We start from the raw sequence: 19,515 nt of genomic DNA, 5'->3' as shown, positions 1-19,515 counted from the left end.
CGAAATTTTGGAGAGGGGTTGACTTTCATTCATCAACGCTTCCTTTAGCGGCACTCAACTTTTTCAAGATAATAACACCATCGGCATTTTTGTTTCACATTACTGTAGATGCCGCTCCTGAGCGCTTTAGCCAAGTTATTGTCAAGGAACCCTGATAATATTGCAAAAAAACATAGTATGATCATAGTATTGTAAATCCCCCAAGCATCGCAATGAAACATTTAAATGTGAATCCCATTGACATACTGCAATTTTCTCTGTAACCAACACTTCATAAATTACAAACATAAAACCTGTCATATCCTAAGAAAATGTGTATGATGTGTATCATATATTGAATTTTCAGTTTTTTAACAAATTTGGAGAAGAAAAAAATAATAATAATGACATGAAAGCTCATCTCATCACTGTCATGAAGCAAATTATACTGTACCTGCTTCAACCTCCTCCTCCTCCTCCTCCTCGACTTCTTCCATAGTACTTCCTTATCTCCCACAGCTGCTCTACAACTTCTTTCATTGCTGGACGATCTGCTCGAGTTGGAGCAGCACAGTCAAAAGCCAAACCAAGCACTCTCATTACCACTCTCCCATCTACTGCATCCTTCAACAATGGATCCAATATCGCCATCACATTCGCTTCATTATAGTTCTTGAAAGCCTGTGATAATCAATAAAAATAGTTTAATCAACAAATTCACATAACTCCCTGAACTTTATAATTCACATAAAACCCTCCTGAACTTACAAATTATACTGAACCCGTTTGAACAACTGAAAATTCTTATAAAGACATTAGTAGGGAGAGTAAAAAGTCTAAACGATCTTTTTTTCTTCTCCCCTTTATGGTAAAACTGTGCAAAAGCTATCACGTGCTTAAGTAACTTCCATCAATCATGATACTTGAGTGAGACAAGATAGGCGGCTTTGTGCAAAACCCCCCAAAGTTCAGGCGGTCATGAAACTAAACTTTTAATTGATGACAAAATATCGTAAAGGAAAATTTTTAGGATTTCTTGTATTATGCCTTTAAATCATGTGTACCCCCAAATCACCAATTTTGGGGAAAAAGTACTCCCAAATTAACAAATTATTAATGATGTTGGATATGATGAGTGAACATTTTACTATTTTGCTGATATTTTTAAATTGTAGTTACAAAGTTGATTATTTGTTGATTTGAGGAGTATTTTTTCCCCAAGTTGATGATTTGGGGTAGTTTTCCAGACACTGTGATAGACGCATGATTTAAGGGATTAAAAAAAAACCCAGAGCTTAAATATCACAGCTTACCCATCGGACAGTAATCCTTTCATCAGTACTCCTCTTCATCTCTACAGGGCGGCGTCCAGAAAGAATTTCAATAAGCAAAATACCATAGGAGTACACATCACTTTTGGGTGTCAGCTTAAAAGTCTTGAGGTATTCTGGATCAAGGTACCCGGCTGTTCCTTTCACTTTGGTCAAGATATGGGTTTGCTCTGATTCTGTTGGACCTATTCTAGCAAAACCGAAGTCAGATACTTTGGCTCGAAAGCTTTCTGTTAGCATGATGTTCGATGACTTCACGTCTCTGTGGATTATTGGCTTTTCTGTCAAAACAACACATTTAGAATGCTCTGTTATGTCAGTTGTGCACAATAGCAGGAAGGTGAAATGAAATAATAGAACATGACAATATTTATTAGGGTTAATTGTGGATAGACCCCCTGTACTATTGCCCAATTGCAGATAGACCCCTTAGTATCGCCCAAGTGCGGACAGACCCACCAAGGTCCATTTATTAAAAATAAAAAAAAAGAAATTTCTCTTTCTCTGAGGGTAAAGGAGTCATGAAAGATTCATTCTACAACAAGGGGGCCTATCTACAAATATAGAACTATGGGGAGCCTATCCGCTACAGAGGGCTATGCGCAATTAGCCCTAATAAATATCAATTAGCCCTAATAAATATCTAAACTGCTTAAGAATCACTCAACTGGAACCAAACTATTACTCCACTTGGGGATCGGGCCCAAAACATAAAAGGATGCCGAATATGTAATCATTAATTTGTTGAAGATAAGAAAATAGATATTATTTCTATCAAGGATGGGCAATTATAGTAGGAAACATGAAAAACATCTTATCTAAAGAATTTTCCGGCATGTTATAGGTGCTTTACCAGTTTACCTGCATATAGATGAAGATAAGTTAGAGCATGAGCAATGTCTATAGCTATTTCCAGTCGTTGATTAAAATCCAGAATTTTTCCATGCTGACCTGGCAAATAAAATAAAAATATTACATGTCTTCATATAGTACAATACATAACTTAGTAATATCAAAATAGAACACTTACCATCCAGATGCTCTCTTAGAGTACCATTTGAAACATATTCGGTAATGATTATACGCTCATTTCCCCTTTCAGTGTATCCAAGTAACTTCACTAAATTTCTGTGATCAATTTTAGTGAGTAGCTCAACTTCATTGCTAAATTCATCTCTTAGAGACGAAAAATGTTCCTGTTGTAGCATTGTCGTTAATAGAGAAGCATAAATTGGACAAAGTATGAAAGGAGATATCATTCAGAAATCATAATGAAGCTTCCACAACATGTATAATTATCATTGAGATACTAGTAGCATTGACATGAAACAAGAAATTTTCTTGTATTTTGAATGTATCATGTTGGCTCAATGACTTGAACTATGCCTTGTCAAATTTACTATAAATGAATGCTAGACCAGTGATGAAATTTTTGGCCATCAATTTGGAGATGTTTTAACAATTCATGAGGAGAACATCATATCTGAAGATGGCCATAACCATTCCATTTAAAGCACATGCACCAGTTCCTCGATTCTATGGGTTAAAGATTCACAAGGGAGAGAAAATATTCTGTTGATGACACACATTTCATCTTTCTGTGTTAATAACAAGGTTGACAATTTAGAATTATATAGAGGAAAGATGGAATTCACTTCACCTACAAGTTGCTCATTAGTAGTAGTAGCTGCAGTTACTGCTGAGACTGTCGTTTGAAATCATAACAGCCTTAATAGTTAATAGTATGCTTTGCTTGGTTAAACTTTATGGAATCTAGACTCCTGCTAAAGTTACATCTCATTTGATTTATTAAAAGAGAACCAATTTGACTAAAAGATCCAGTTCCTTTCTTTTCACTAAGGGTTCATTGCGGATAGACGCCATGCACCATTGCCCAATTGCAAATAATCCCCTGGAAAGTTTATTGTTGCAGATAGACTCCCTGAGTGAAAATGTTTCACGTTTTTACCCTCAGGACGTATATTTGTCGCTAAACAAGTTTATCTTTCTCTGAAGGTAAAATAGTCAAAAATAAATAAATAACGAGCTACCTTCTTCGCTCGCTTGATAGCAACAATCTGACCATCTGGCAAAACAGCCTTGTAGACAGTGCCAAATCCACCATCACCAAGCTTTAGTGAAGGTGAAAAATTATGCGTAGCTTTCATAATCTGATTAACACTGAGACGCACAGATCCAATTCTGTTCAGTTGTGGTGACATTGAGAACCGAGATGGACTTGGAGGTACTCTCATTGGAGATGGTGGGGGTTTTACTGAGCCCGAGCTTGCATCCATAGCCGAAACCACATCCACTATTAAGAAGTAAAACTCTAATTAGAAAATTATTTCAAGCAAAAGGAATGGGAAATAATATGCAACAATCCCGGGTGAATCCCAGAAAATACAAAGAAAAAGGATATATACATATAGGGGTCAACGCAACACGGCGCTCAGACTACCGTCGAACATCTTTCAAGTTGTGGGTCTACTACTGTACTACATTTATAAAGTTATTTGCCATCAAGAAAAAAACATTCAAAGTCCCTTGGAGGCAGAGTAGGGATGAAGATCTAGACTTCAGCAGCAGTGAAGGTAAAAAACACTCTTCCGTACTATATGATGCGTGCAATGATTGTACAAGATAAAATATAGCAAAAGGAGTACATTAACAAGAAATCAGAGGTAGCTCTAATTGAAGTAAGACAAGGAAGATTCATTTGAGATAGTCTCAGCATGTAGAACAGGGACCAGCAAGTTTTCCAGCCGTGATCAGGATATAGTAGTTGCTAATTTAACAAAAGTGGCAAAATGCATTCTTGTTGTATGATTATCATTAATGCTCTCTGAAGAAACTCCATGCGCGTATGACCAAAATGGTCCATGCTTCAGAAAATAACCAGAAAACCCCCATAAAATATCTACCAAATCCTTATGCGTTAGGGAATTAGGTTTGGTGTCTCGCATGCTTCCTGGGGACTAAAGAGAGAGTCTGAGAAAAGAACTAGAGAATGGGTTCAGTCCAACAATGAGTAGAATGAAATACCGATAAATTGGTTGAATAAGTACAGGTCCAATGCTTAATATGATGAATGTAGATTGCCTTTAGCCAGTGCACATGAGCCTAGTCCATTCTGTTGGACCAGTTCAGTATATTGGTCCTTCATTTGAGCATGTTAGGAAACTGTTTTACCCAAAAATTTAAACAATCGTACTATGAACTAACAAACGCACATTAAAGTAAAATAGAGCCACATTAAATGGCTCCAGCTAAACTAGCTTTGAAAATGTTCATAATGACTAAATATATTTTAGATTTCACACCAATGAGGTTAAAATTTGTAGTATGAGCTAAAAATGCATATTAAACTGCTTTAGTTAACACGTTCTCTCAAGCGGGTTCTAGAGCCACATTAAAAGGCCTCCAGCTGAACTACCTTCAAAAATGTGCAGGATGAAAAAAAAAATTTAAATTTGACACCAATGAGGTTTAATATTTGAACTATGAACTAACAACGAATACTAAACTACTTTAACCAACACTTTCTCTCATGTTAGATGTAGAGACACATTAAAAGGCCTCCAGCTGAACTAGCTTTGAAAAGGATCAGGTCTATAGGGATCAGGATGACTAAATATATTTTAAATTTGACACCAATGAGGTTTATAAGTTTGAATTATGAACTAACAACACATATTAGACTACTTCGATTAACACTTTCTTATACAAGAGTTATAACCACATTAAAAGGCCTCCAACTGAACTAGCTATAAAAAGGATCAGGATGACTAAATATATTTTAAATTTTACACCAGTGAGGTTTATAATTTGAACTATGAACTAACAGTCTAACAATATATATTAAACTACTTCAATTAACACTTTCTCTCACATAAGTCATAGAGCCACATTAAAAGGCCTCCAGCTGAAATCGCTTTAAAAAGGTTCAGGTAAGCAAATATATTTTAAATTTGAGACTGATGAGGTTTAAAATATGACCTTTTGAACATGATGTGCGGATACCACATCTAGAAATACTCTGTCCAGAGCTTAGTCTATTGGGTTGTAGTCTCAATAAAGCATTTAAAGATAATTTAAACATAAAGCATTTAAAGATAATTTAAACACTTTAACATGGCTTAAGATGGCATGAACTAACTCAGTCTTTTGAGATGTGGGTAAGTGGTTACTTAGCATGGACCCAACCCAAGTCTACAGCAGAAGTCCCCCCTTTAGGAGCATATCTTATACATTTCACCATCATTATACTAGGATTTTACTTTGTGAATCATGGAACCATACTAACTGTTTTCCAAAGAATCAGCACCATTGGTCACATGACTCACATGTCCCATTTCAAAACATCTGTTCGTGTGTGTTTCACTTGAAGGTTGGGCTATAAAAGGTTGGGCTATAAAAGAGATGAGGTATATTGAATTAGATAAACATGAGATGTTTAGTTGTGACATTGTCATACAAGAGAACAATCTGATATCTGCGTTGCTATACATGACTCTATAAGAGGATTATGGATACATCTTCTTTTTTCTTTTTTTCTCCCCTTTCCGTCATCACCACTTTTATTCTCTACTCAAGATAAACAGCTTGATAAGACTCTCTTTGAAAGTAAAAGGATGGGAAGCAGAACCTTTTATTCCACTTAAATGCATCTGTCAAGAATATAAAGCATGTGAAATTATTCCTATCCATAAATCTATTGATACCCGAGCCTCCTATTATTAGAACAACAAAGGTGCAAAAATATGCAAATGTGAGAATTGACTAGTTAATACTTGAACCTCACATTCTTAATGTTGGGGATTCGAAACAATCAATCGAACCCTTGCCCTTCCGGACCTTGTGTTGAAAGTAGGAAAGTAGGAATAAAACCACAAATAAAGATCTAACTTGCAAAAACAGTAAGGGAGATGAACACACAGATTTAACGAGGTTCGGCAACGTGCCTACGTCCTCGGGAGCCACACAACACAATTTTTTTATTAATTGAAGAAGAAAATACAAGCTCTTAAACAAGAGGTTAATCTCTCTGAGACTCTCTCTCTCTTTGCAGTCAAAAAGCTCTCTTTTTGATGTAGTACAAACCCTAAAATCGTTTGGGGTATATATAGAATCCTGGTTGAAACAGATTCCTAAACAGAACAGGAAACTGCCAAAACTACGTCCGGTCGACCGGCCCGGTCGACCGATCAGATTCCAGAGAGTTTGGCGGTCGACCGGCGCGGTCGACCGATGCAAAACCCGAGAGCAGTTTTCTCCTACAGGGTTTGGCGGTCGACCCTGTGCACGTTTGCGGTCGACCGACCCGGTCGACCGCCGATCTGTCTGCGTGTTTTTCTGAGCTTTTGATTCCAGCGTTCATCTCGAACTTTGGGTCTACACCTTAGACTAACAATCTCCCACTTGGAGACCAAAGTGCCTGCAATGAGTTCCCCCGAACTCTCCCCTTCTTCGTATGTATTTTTTCCCCCGAAAAAGTTCTTCTTTCAATCAACAAAATCCCGGCGATCTCGCCGATCCTCATAGTGTGGCTCCGCCTTCGTCTTCTACTCGTGAAGGCCAACTGAAGTTGCGCACAACTCCAGTTTCTCAATGGTGACTGCCTTCGTCAACATGTCCGCCGGATTTTGACTCCCCAAAATCTTCATTAAATGCAACTTTCCGTCCTCGATCAGCGAGCGTATAAAATGGTATTTGACGTCGATGTGCTTTGTTCTGGCATGATATACTGGATTCTTGGCAAGATGTATAGCGCTCTGGCTATCACAATAAAGAACTCCTCTCCCTTGCTTCAGATCCAACTCTTCCAAGCACCCGTTCAACCAGATCATCTCCTTGCTTGCTTCAGTCACCGCGACATACTCAGCCTCGGTTGTAGACAAAGTCACAATCTTCTGCAGACGTGAGACCCAGCTCACTGCTGTCGACGCTAAGGTATAAACATACCCCGTGGTGCTTCGCCTCGTATCATGATCACCGGCGAAGTCCGCATCCACGTATCCCTGCAGCACCAACTCCTTCCTCCTGAAACATAGTGGCTTGTTCGTTGTTCCCCTCAAGTACCGCATTATCCACTTCACGGCCTCCCAATGCTGCTTTCCTGGGTTGCTTGCAAATCTGCTCACAACTCCTACTGCATGAGTGATGTCCGACCTCGTGCAAACCATCGCGTACATGAGACTCCCAATGGCTGAAGAATATGGCACCCTGCTCATATGCTCTCTATCTGCATCTGTCTTAGACGATTGCTCCTCAGATAACTTAAAGTGACTTCCAAGGGGCGTGCTAACAACTTTAGCATCCTGCATATTGAACCTCTGAAGTACCTTCTTAATGTATTCAGCTTGGCTCAATCTCAATGCTTCGCTGCACCCAGATCCTTCATTGCAAATTCCTTTGCTAGCTGCCTCTTCAAACTGTTTATCTCTTCTAAACACGGTCCTGCTACCAACATGTCATCAACATATAATAACAAAATAATGAAGCTGGACTCGAACCTTTTGAAATAATAGCAAAGATCCGAATTGCATCTTCTATAGCCATTGTTCTGCATAAAGTTATCAAACTTCTTATACCACTGTCTCGGAACCTGTTTCAAACCATATAAGCTCTTCTTGAGCTTGCACACCATCACTTCCTTTCCTTCTTCAATGAAGCCAACAGGCTGCTTCATGTAGATTTCTTCATTCAAGTCACCATGAAGAAAGGCAGTCTTCACATCTAACTGCTCAAGGAAGAGGTCTTCTGCAGCTACCAAACTCAACACCACTCTGATGGTTGTGAGTTTCACAACAGGAAAAAATATCTCCGTGTAGTCCACTCCTTCCCGCTGTTGAAACCCTTTCACTACTAATCTGGCCTTGAATCTCTTGCTTCCATCACTCTCCTGCTTGACCCGGTAGACCCATTTATTGTGCAAGGCTTTCTTCTGTGCAGGTAGCTGGGCTAACTCCCATGTCTCATTAGTGAGTAGAGAATCCATCTCCTCCTGCATCGCATGCTCCCACTGCTGAGATTCACTCACTTGCACTGCCTCTTCATAACACTCCGGCTCTCCGCTATCTGTTAAGAGTAGATAATCAAGTGACGAGAGGTATTTGGGATTTGGTTTGGGTACCCTAGATGACCTCCTAGGCTCCACGTCCTGGGTAGTAGCTTCTGCACCTGTAGTCTTCTCCGTTCTACGGTCAGCACTGACATCGTCACCCCCATCTGGAAGTTCCTCCAAATCCATGTACTCGGATCCACCTGTATCCGTAGTGCTGCTCCCACTGCTTTGGCTATCCTTGGCATTATCCCTGTCCTTGTACATCACCTCCTCATTGAATATCACATCCCGGCTCCTGATGATCTTCATGTTCTTCTCATCCCAAAGGCGATACCCGAACTCATCAATGTCGTATCCAATGAATGTGCACTTCTGTGACTTAGCTTCTAGCTTGTCCCTGACATGGTCACTGATATGAACATAAGCCACGCAACCAAATACCCGCAAGTGTGAGAGATTTATCTTCTTTCCACTCCAAACCTCCTCTGGAATCCCAAAATCTAATGGAACTGATGGCCCGTGATTAATAAGGTATGCTGCCGTATGCACCGCATCCGCCCAAAATGTCTTAGGCAGACCTGCATGTAATCGCATGCTCCGCGCACGCTCTGTCAAGGTCCTGTTCATCCTCTCTGCAATGCCGTTCTGCTGCGACGTCCCTAGAGTAGTCCTCTCTAACCGAATACCGTTCGTAGCACAGAACATCTTGAACTCCTCCAGCTCGTATTCTCTATCATTGTTCGATCTTAGACACTTCACCTTCAGATCTGTCTCGTTCTCCGTCGATGAAGGTGACGTAGTATCTCGAACCGCCAAAAGAAGACACACTGGTTGGGCTCCATACATCTGTATGAATCAACTCTAGCTTCTGAGCCTTAGGTGGCCTTCCACCCTTCTGGAAACTAACTCTCTTCTGCTTCCCAAAGATGCAGTCTTCACAAACCCCGACTTCCACGGTGTCGATCCCGATTAGTTTTCCTTGTGAATGTAGAATTTGCATCCCCTTCTCACTCATGTACCCAGCCTATTGTGCCACAGATCTGTACTCTCCTTGCCAGCTGCAATTGCGAGGGTGTCACTCGCATGTGAAGTGAGGTAGAGAGTTCCCGTTTTATTGCCTCGGGCAACAACCATCGTACCGTTGGAGATCCTCCACGAATCCCCGGTGAATGTCGAAACGTAGCCTTCTGCTCCAAGCTGTCCCACCGAAACAAGATTCCTCTTCAGCTTCGGCACGTGTCTCACGTTCTTCAAATTCCACTTAGAGTCCTTTATCTGTATCTGAACGTCGCCATTTCCAACAATATTACAAGGTTCATTATCCCCCAAATATACTTTACCAAAGTCCCCTGCTACATAGTTCTGAAGTAGTTTTCTATTTGCAGTGGCGTGGAAAGAAGCTCCTGAATCGATGACTCAAGAATCAGAATCGCTATCCATAGCAAGGATCAAGGCATCCTGCACGATATGAGCCTCCTGCTCACCTGTATCCTTCTTTGGTGCTTTACAGACCGAAGACATATGGCCCTCCTGGCCGCAGTTCCAACACTTTTCTTTGATAGACCTAACCTTCGAGTTCGGCCTCTTCTTCACTGATTTCGACCGATTCCTGTTCTGGTTCCCTTTCTTCTGGCTTCTGCCTCTCTGCTCGAAACTTAGGGCTGAACCTGAACCTTCTGATTCGGACGATTTCCTTCTAACCTCCTCGGATAGAATCATGCTAACAACCTCATTCAGCTTCAACTTCTCTTTCCCCGCCAAATTGTTGATTGCTGTCACACAACCTGCCCAACTATCCGGCAACTGCGATAGTAGTAGAAGGGCCTGCACTTCGTCATCGAACGTGATGTCCACGGAGATAAGTTGATCAACTATCGTGTTGAACTCGCTGAGGTGCATCGTGAAGGACCGTCCTTCTGCCATCTTGAGGTTGAAAAGAGTTTTGACTAGATGCACCTTGTTTGCTGCCGACGGTTGCTCGTACATCTTCGCGAGCGCTTCCATAAGCCCCACCGTCGTCTTCTCCTTCAGAATATTGTAGGCTACTGATTTGGCGAGCGACAACCGGATTTGCCCTAGGGCCTTCCTATCCAGTACCTCCCAATCACCATCTGACTCTTCTTTCTTCTTTCCCTTTTCCTTGCCCAACAGCGGGCGATACAAGTCCTTCTGGTACAGATAGTCCTCCATCTGCGACTTCCAGTAGGCGAAATCCGATCCATCGAACTTCTCAATCTTTGATTTGCTTTCCTCTGCCATGGCTTTCACACAAATTGCTGAACGAAGTTCTGATACCAGTTGTTGGGGATTCGAAACAATCAATCGAACCCTTGCCCTTCCGGACCTTGTGTTGAAAGTAGGAAAGTAGGAATAAACCACAAATAAAGATCTAACCTTGTAAAAAACAGTAAAAGAGACGAACACACAGATTTAACGAGGTTCGGCAACGTGCCTACGTCCTCGGGAGCCACACCACACAATCTTTCTATTAATTGAAGAAGAAAATACAAGCTCTCAAACAAGGGGTAAATCTCTCTGAGATTCTCTCTCTCTTTGCAGTCAAAAAGCTCTCCTTTTTGCGACCTGATCCAAGCCCTCCTTTGCTCCTGTGCACGTTTGCGGTCGACCGACCCGGTCGACCGCCGATCTGTCTGCGTGTTTTTCTGAGCTTTTGATTCCAGCGTTCATCTCGAACTTTGGGTCTACACCTTAGACTAACACTTAAGTCGTTGGATTGAACACTGGAGCAACCCTACTTCTCACTCTACCACTCTCAACTAACTCAACATATTCTTGGTTTCACATTTCATTTCCAACATTTATACAAGAATACAAACGACCATGTAATTCTTTGACAATGTTTATATATAAAAAAGAATAAACAGTTTTAGCAAAAGTAAAGAGCAAAGAAGCTTGTGAGGACAAGAAATCAAGCAAACACACAGTATTTCAACTAGTAACATTGTATTACATTTTAAGGATTGACTACGAGAAGATAAACAGAGCAGGGAAGTGAATAAGAAATAATTCTTCAAATTTTGACTCACTTAAGTCCATCTCTGTAGACATCATGTTCTGCTCGCTAGGTTCTTTCTTCTTAGCATGGAAGCATGGGCAAACTATAGCACAACACAAAAGGAAAACTCCTGGTATTGCCAGAGCCATTTTTGCCGGTGTCAAAGTCTTCTTTTCCTTTTGATCCTTTCTATTTAACTGATAAGAGTCGGAGGTATTTGCTGATTGATGCAATAGCTTTCTACCTGTTATTTGAAAGGAAAAAAAATCCACTAAAACATATAGGAGGAGAGAAGGAAAAGGACTATTTAGAATTTAGATTATCGTGTTGTTATATATTACACCGATAATAACAACAGAAACTAACACAAAATCAAGCAAAGAGTAAAAAATTGCAGGGTGACAGCAATTTTTTACTTTACAATTCAATCCAGCAAAAGGAAGCTGTTTTTTATGCCACTGCCCTTTTTCATCCCTGAAGATGGTGATATAAATTCATCTATAAGTACAGATTATCAAGTATGGGACCAAAAAATTACAGAGAGCAAACCTTAAGCTACGGTATATCCTACAGCATCAAATCTGAAATTTTGCACAAAATACGAAAAATTTTGATTTCACTTATATTAGTGTACGTGTTCACTTGTTTTCAATAAAACCTGTTCAGTTAGCAACAGTACGAGAACATGAATTAATAGCAGCAACACTTATCAGGAGCCCTTGGTTAATCAACTAACTTAACGCTATATACAGATAGAGAACTGTACCATACGACCTCAGGCTAAAAAATTTCTCAAATTTGAAGTTTATCGCATAATATGAAAAATAACTGATTACACAAATTTCAATGCTACTTGATCATTTAAACTCATCATCCATCACCAGCAGATGTTAGAAGTAAATAGTGACCCAGTTGATGAAAATTACCAGAAATTGCGCTTGGCTGACGGCTAAGATCTCCATCGCAGTATTTTTCCCCAATCCTTCCCCATTCTTCATCAACAAACAGACAACCATTCCCAAAATAGAAATCCAAGACCTCACAAATCAGAACTTCGTCTTCTACCCTCTTCTCATTGACAAACAGCAAGTACCCATCTGATGATTTCACATACCCAACTCGATCCAATCCGCAAACCCTCGAATGGGTCTCAGCTGAAGCCGAAGATTGAATCACAAAGAAGAGAGCCAATAGAATGAGAGCCATCAGTAGGCCAATTGAGCGTACAAAACCCTCCAAGATCCCATTTTGAGCTCGAATCCGAGCTCTAGAGGTCGGGTTGAACGAACCCACCTTAAAGGAGAAAGTTTAAGATTGGGAGAAATGGGGAATTATTGGAAATTTTTATTTGCTAGGGTTTTGTTTACACCGAATTAGTACAGAGACAGAAAGGTGGAGATGTAACAAGATTCTTTGGGTTGGGTTGACCGGTATACCGGCGGCTGACTGGTACGGTTCGCGGTAAAAATAGAGCACTAAAACTGAGCATGAAATTTTTGACCGTTGACAAAAAGCCTGGTCTGGTCGTTCCGGTCACCCGCGATGAGCAAGCAGCTCACGACGTATAACAGCAAACAGTCAACTCCATAAATAACTTGTAGTAGCTCTGTTTAGAACAGCAAACAGACAGGTTAGCAAATAAACTATTTCCACGTCAACATTGAGTCGTTCCATCCTCCTAAGGACAACGCAAATCTACAATTTTAGACAAGTTAAATAATGAATTTTTTTTATTAACAAAAATCACACAGATGAATAAGGAAAGCTACTTTATCCTGTTTCATGATTATTTATATTTTTCAAAGATAGGGATAATTCAAATAGAGTCTAAGGGTATGTTTGTCAAAATATCAAAAACTAGGCTAGAATTAGTCATGACTCGGTTTCATTCTAAACTGGTTTTACTTGCGAACTAAAATAAATTTAGAAGGTTTTTTGACTTACAAAATTTAGACCTACAAAATTTAGACCAACATTTTTTGCCAAATAAATTGACACCTAAAATTAAGTCAGGTTTAGTATTAACCTATTTTGGAGGTTTATGGAACACTCCCTAAAATGATGAAACCTCATGGCATAAGATTTCGGTTTATTCCTTAACCATTATTTAATTATGCATTTTTAGTAATGTGAAACGTTACAAGCATTGTAATATTACTAATGATATTTTGTTCATTTGTTTGCCTTTACAATAAGTTACTGGTTGGTCTGTACCGAGCTCTTTAATTAGAGTTCCAAAATAATAGGTAGAACAATTTTTCAAAACAGCCCCTTTTAAATTTTAATTTTTTAAAATCGACCCTGTTTTTTTTTTATTTACCAAAACCGATCCGTTTTTTTTATTAGCAGCTTAATCATATTCCTAAATAGTCGGGGTTGTCAACCCCGACTATTTAGGAGGGTGTTAAACCCTAATTAGAAGCCTTAAACCATATAAATTTAAGTCCTAAATAGTCGGGGTTGGCAACCCCGACTATTTAGGAATGTGATTAGGCTGCTAATCAAAAAAAAAGTGCCGGTTTTGATAAATAAAAAAAACAGGGTTGATTTTGAAAAATAAAAATTTGAAAGCGTCTGTTTTGAAAAATTGTTCTAATAGGTAACATTCAGACGCATGTAGTTCTCTTTTTATTGAATAAATATTGGTAAGACATACATCAAATAACTATAAAAAATGCTATTAGGCTCTGTTTGGCAAAACTAGCTGAAAGCTGCGAGATTATAATTGAAAGTTGTTAAGCTAGCTGAAAGCTGTAAAATTGTAGCTGAAAGTTGTTAGCTGTGTAGCTAGCTGATTGACTAGAGCTGTTTGGCAAAAGTAGCTGTACAACTAGCTTAAATTTGTTAAATGACTATAAAGGACATGCAATATTATTGATATAAAATTAGAATTATTAGGGGTAAAAACGGAAGAAGAAAATTGGCAGCTCATTCCCAAAGACAAACGCTAGCTTTTCAAAAGCTACTTGCAAAATACACAATCTCCTAAATAATCTCCTCATATTTTTGGTCACCAAACAGCTCTACTAGCTTATTGACCAAGTCAATAAGACACAAGCTCTTAGATAAGACACTTTTTTTGGTTGCCAAACAGTGCCTTAATCGTTGTCTTCACCTGCGCATTCACTGTTTAACTAAAGCATCGGTGGTAAATTCAAGAATCTCCCAGAGTTTCTTAATATATCATGCTCCTCTTATAAGCACGAATTTTGGAAACAACTTTTCATGATCAATATTAACATTCGTTATTTTGAATATTTTATTTAAATTTTAATCTATCCTAATCATAATTATATCATATTCTAATACCCTAATATCCTATGAACTACCCATAGCTCAACAATTTAAAAAATAAGATTAATAAAATATATGAAACAACTCCACGACATTAGCTTGTTAAGGTAAACTAATCATCTATTTTGAATATTTTATTTAAATCTTAATCTATCTCAATCATAATTATATCGTATCCTAGTATATTTTAAACTACCTACAGGTCAACAATTAAAAAAATAAGATTAATAAAATATATGAAACAGCTCTACTGTATTAGTTTGTTAAGGTAAATAATCATCTATTTTGAATATTTTTTATTAAATCTTAATCTATCATAATCATAATTATATCCTATCCTAATACCCTGTGAACTACCTATAACTCAACAATTAAAAAAAAGATTAATAAAATATATAAAACAACTCCACGGTATTAGTTTGTTAAGGTAAAGTAATCATACGTAGTTAACATACTATAATACATGAAGTATTATAAAACAAAAGGTAAAAAAGTTTAAAAAATTGGGCAAGATGTCCTCAAAAGTTTAAAATTACACAAAATATCTTAATATTTCAAAACTTAAAATAACAAACATAAAATCTGAAAATTAATAGCAACCTCCGAAGAATTTAAAATTTATAAAAAACCATCCTCAATATTTCTAGAATTATAGAAATACCCTCAAAAGTTTAAATTATAAAAAAACATACTCAAAATTTAAAATTTGTAAAAAATAACCTCAAAGTTATAAATATTAGAAAAAACTCCCTAAATAGTTAAAAATCACAAAAAAAACTTAAAATTTTAAAACTTATAAGCAATACACATAAGATCTGGAAATTATCAGTAGACCACAAAAAATTTAAATTTTATAAAAAACAACCCAATGCTTGAATAATTGCAAAAAAGACCTCAAAATTTCAGAGTTTTGAGAAATATCTTGACATTTGTAAGCATACCACCAACATACAAAAGAAAAAAATTACAAGCACCTAACTTAAAATTTAATTTTTTTTTTTTAAATGCTCACCAAGTTTTAAAAATTGCGAAACACACATTCAAAAGTTGAAAATCACAAAAATAAGCTTAAATTTCAAAACTTATGAAAGAAAAGAGTAATTATTTGATATTCCTTAACTAAGATATATAAATATAACTTTTAATTTATGATTTACTATCCCTTTTCAGAATCTAAAAGCTATCTAAGTTGATGCTAGTAAAAACTAACGATAATAATTGATTAAAAATACCAAGTTAAGAGATAAAAATTTTTAAAAATATATGATAGATTAAAACTTAGTGTCAATATATAAATTAAAGTAACTACATATAATTTTTATTAACAAGTTGGAGCATCAAAAATACATGAGTACCATTAATTGATTGAAGACTAAAACACATAAATTTGATAAAAGACTATGATATAATAGCTTAGCATACTATAATTTAAAAACATTAATTTTTGATGTTAATAGTATTTATAGGGTAAAAATACAAAGATTCATCTACGGAGAAACTATCAAAAAGTTCAGAGACATCCTTTAAAAGAATAAAGTTGTTTATATTTCAAATGGAAAAATGAAGGAAATAAACCAAATTCGGAAACGCCCATTAATCACTTCAATTTCTATTTATAAAGCATATGTATCAAAGAAGGACCAACTAAGTTTCCCTTGAAGAACGTATGGAATTTGTCCTAATTAAAAATATTTTTTATGGAAAATACAAGAAAAATTAGTGTGTCATTACTCTACATAAGCAAAACATATAAATTACATTTCCCCCTTTTTCCTATACAATATCATGACCCTGCATGCACTTTATTTAGGGATATGACTAATAATGAAGGATCAATTCTTAAAGACACGGTCAAAGATAATGATGTAATAGCACAATTAGATTTGAAGATTTCTAAATATAAAGGTAATACATCTTAGTACTAAAAGTTTTATTAAAGACCGTTAAATATAAATTCACCTTATATCTATCTTAAATTTATAAAGGACATATGCATGTCATTGTAACATACATCGATAATATATATTAACCCAAAGATACAACTTACTGAATAAATAAGGGAATAGTAGGTAAACTAAGAAAATATCCATATAACAAGATAAAAAATATTATATTTTAAAGCTAATATATAGAGCTCATTCAGAACAAGCTACTGAGACGAAAACATCTCTATTAAAGCTCTTTAAAAATATAACAGAAATTCAAATTACTAATATATGCAACCATCACAATATTTGTAAGAGATATGATCTTAGAAAATATACTCTAAAATTTATACAATTAAATCTAATAATAATTTACTAATATACAGACGCACTATTGCACCTTTAAGGTAAAAATAACTATCATTTACAATAGAATTGAGCCGTGATTCTATGCTTGCAAAGGCTACAACAAGAAGACGGACAGATGTGCTAATAATGAGTGTTCAAATAATAAATATTACCGATAATGTAGTACCAATGCTAAATAATATCCCTTCTTCATGAAATAAACATGTTAAAATTAAACATTAACATTATAATCTAAAGCAAATTAACAATAAAAAAATGTAGGCATTTAATTCAAATTCTCATGGAAAATGGCACAGACAGAGCAAATGTAACATTATTGATACAGTAGAAATTCTTATTCGATGTACAGCCAAAAAAATTCATTGTAGAGAAAAAATATGCAACTCCTAACCTTATTTAAGCAATAAATTCAAAGCATAAAAAATTTCTTATATATGAAATAACATTTGTTCTCATTGAAATAAAAAAAAATCAAAGTCTATATTTTTAGAAATTTGTGTTTAACATCAAAAATAAACCCAACATCTTTGTGAAGTTAGATGGGAAGATAAAAGATAAATAAGCTCATAGAAAGATAACGACACAAAAAATCCAGCTACAGCTTGATGTCATGATCGATGTAGACGATGAACACACTACTCTAGAATTATCGAGAAAAAAAAGATAAAGATGAAGAATAATTAATCTTGACTCAATAAAAAAATAAAATAAAAGGAATAAAAGACAATGCTTTCTAAATTATTATAGAATAATTTTATTTTATTTGAGTAAAATTAGAAATCTTTATAAGGGATTTTCATAAATCTTACTTTTATATACTTATATATGTGGGTACTTTTATCATATAAAAGTGTATTAGAGTTATGATTAATCTTTAGTTTATGATTTATTACAAACTATTTTCTGTTATTTTAGGCCACTTTAAATCAATCATCTTGGTTTATTGGGTTTATAATTCATTTTTTTTTATAATGCTACTAGGTTTTGGTTTTATACACGTGCAATGCACGTGGTTAAACACCATGATTAAGTATTTTTGGCTTATTTTCTAAGTAAACTTTGTTTCTCAATTCCACTTTAATAGTTTGTGCTCACTTTTATCTCTAAACTTTAATATTATGATTATTTATCTTCTTTAATATTTGTTTAAATGAGCTACATCTAAATTAAATTTTCATGTTTATATTTGAATTGACAAAAAAAATATATATATAATTTGAATCTAATTTAAATTTTCATATTATTTTGATTAACATGAAACCAAGCTTTACTTGAGAAAGTATAGTGTTGCAAAAAAATATTAAAATAGCGTTATACAAGAAAGGTGAATATTTAAAACCAATAAAGCAAAATGATTATTAAAAGTATTCTAAAATGATACAAAAGAGAATATAACTTTTGTTCCTAATTATTGATAGGCTTTATAAAAACTTATAAACTAAAGATTAATGCTAACTCTAGTACACTTTTATATGATAAAAGCATCCACATAAGCATAAGTACCGAAAAAAATTCATGAAACTCCATTCTAAAGATTCCTAATTTTACTCAAAATAATTAAACTATTCTATAAAATATTCAGAAAATATTGTCTTTTATTCTTTTTATTTTATTTTATTTATTAAGCTAAGATCAATCATTCTTCATCTTTATCTTTTTTCCGGATAATTCTAGAGTAGTGTCTTCAACATCTACATCAATTGTGATATTAGGCTAGAGTTACATTTTTTATGCAGTTATCTTTCTTGGGCTTGTTAATCTTCTATCTTCTTGTTTAACTTCACAAAAAGTTAAATGTGTTTTCTATGTTCAACACAAACTTCTTGAAATACAGACTTAGATTTTTTTTAATTTCAATGAGAATAAATATTAATTTCATATATATAAAATTCTTTATATTCCTAATTTATTACTTACATCAGTTTAGGAACTACCTCGTATTTTTTCTACAATGAATTCTTCTGATATGCATCCAACAAGAGTTTCTGTATGGCAATAATATTATTTTTGCTTTATCCTTGTCATTTTCTATAAAGATCTAAACTAAATACCTGTATTTTTCATTGCAAATTTGCCAACTGAATACATACTAATTTTTTTATATCTTTCATGGAGAATTCTTCTTTGATTAGGATAAAAATTATTAAATTATTCTTTAATGTAACTCGGTTGGTACTTCTTTAATAGACATGTATTATGTTAATGACAATTCAAACGATCCATGGACATTTTTCTAAAATTTTGATTTATTTCCATCACTTTCCCATTTGCAATGAAAATAGCTTATTTCTTTTGAAGGATATCTCTGAACATTCTGATAGTTTCTCCATATGTAATTCCATGTATTCTTTTAGTTTATAAATATTATTAACATTAGAGATTAATGTTTCTAAATTATAATCAAATAATGCTAAGCTATTATATTATAATCTTGCATTATTTTTATGGATTTAAACATCTATCAATTAATGTTATTAATGTATTTTTGCTGCTCCAACTTATTAGTAAAATTATACGCAGTTACTTTAATTTAAA

General features: G+C 35.5%; 1 protein-coding gene across 1 annotated transcript; it reads right to left on the bottom strand.

Moving 5' to 3' along the window:
• On the bottom strand, positions 208–12,779 carry LOC109841158 (calmodulin-binding receptor-like cytoplasmic kinase 3). The gene is made up of 7 exons (XM_020410038.1): positions 12,319–12,779; positions 11,424–11,636; positions 3,362–3,624; positions 2,341–2,506; positions 2,172–2,261; positions 1,293–1,591; positions 208–660 (listed from the first exon to the last, which is right to left on the bottom strand). The coding sequence occupies exons 1-7, from the start codon at positions 12,596–12,598 to the stop codon at positions 439–441; spliced, it is 1,533 nt and encodes a 510-aa protein (XP_020265627.1). The 5' UTR covers positions 12,599–12,779; the 3' UTR covers positions 208–438.

This window comes from Asparagus officinalis, chromosome 5, assembly GCF_001876935.1.
Source record: "Asparagus officinalis chromosome 5, Aspof.V1, whole genome shotgun sequence".
In the NCBI taxonomy this organism is placed as follows: Eukaryota; Viridiplantae; Streptophyta; class Magnoliopsida; order Asparagales; family Asparagaceae; genus Asparagus; species Asparagus officinalis.
The sequence above is the reverse complement of the archived record's forward strand: the minus strand, read 5'-3'. Positions and strand labels throughout refer to the sequence as shown.

What these genes read in the sequence shown, in the direction of transcription:
- LOC109841158 (XM_020410038.1), bottom strand. Translation starts at nt 12,598, where the DNA reads ATGGCTCTCATTCTATTGGCTCTCTTCTTTGTGATTCAATCTTCGGCT. An exon ending in TCAGCCAAGCGCAATTTCTG is followed by an intron (nt 11,637 to 12,318) that starts GTAATTTTCATC and finishes TTCAAATAACAG; the next exon opens with GTAGAAAGCTATTGCATCAA. An exon ending in TCTAAGAGAGCATCTGGATG is followed by an intron (nt 2,262 to 2,340) that starts GTAAGTGTTCTA and finishes TTTATTTGCCAG; the next exon opens with GTCAGCATGGAAAAATTCTG.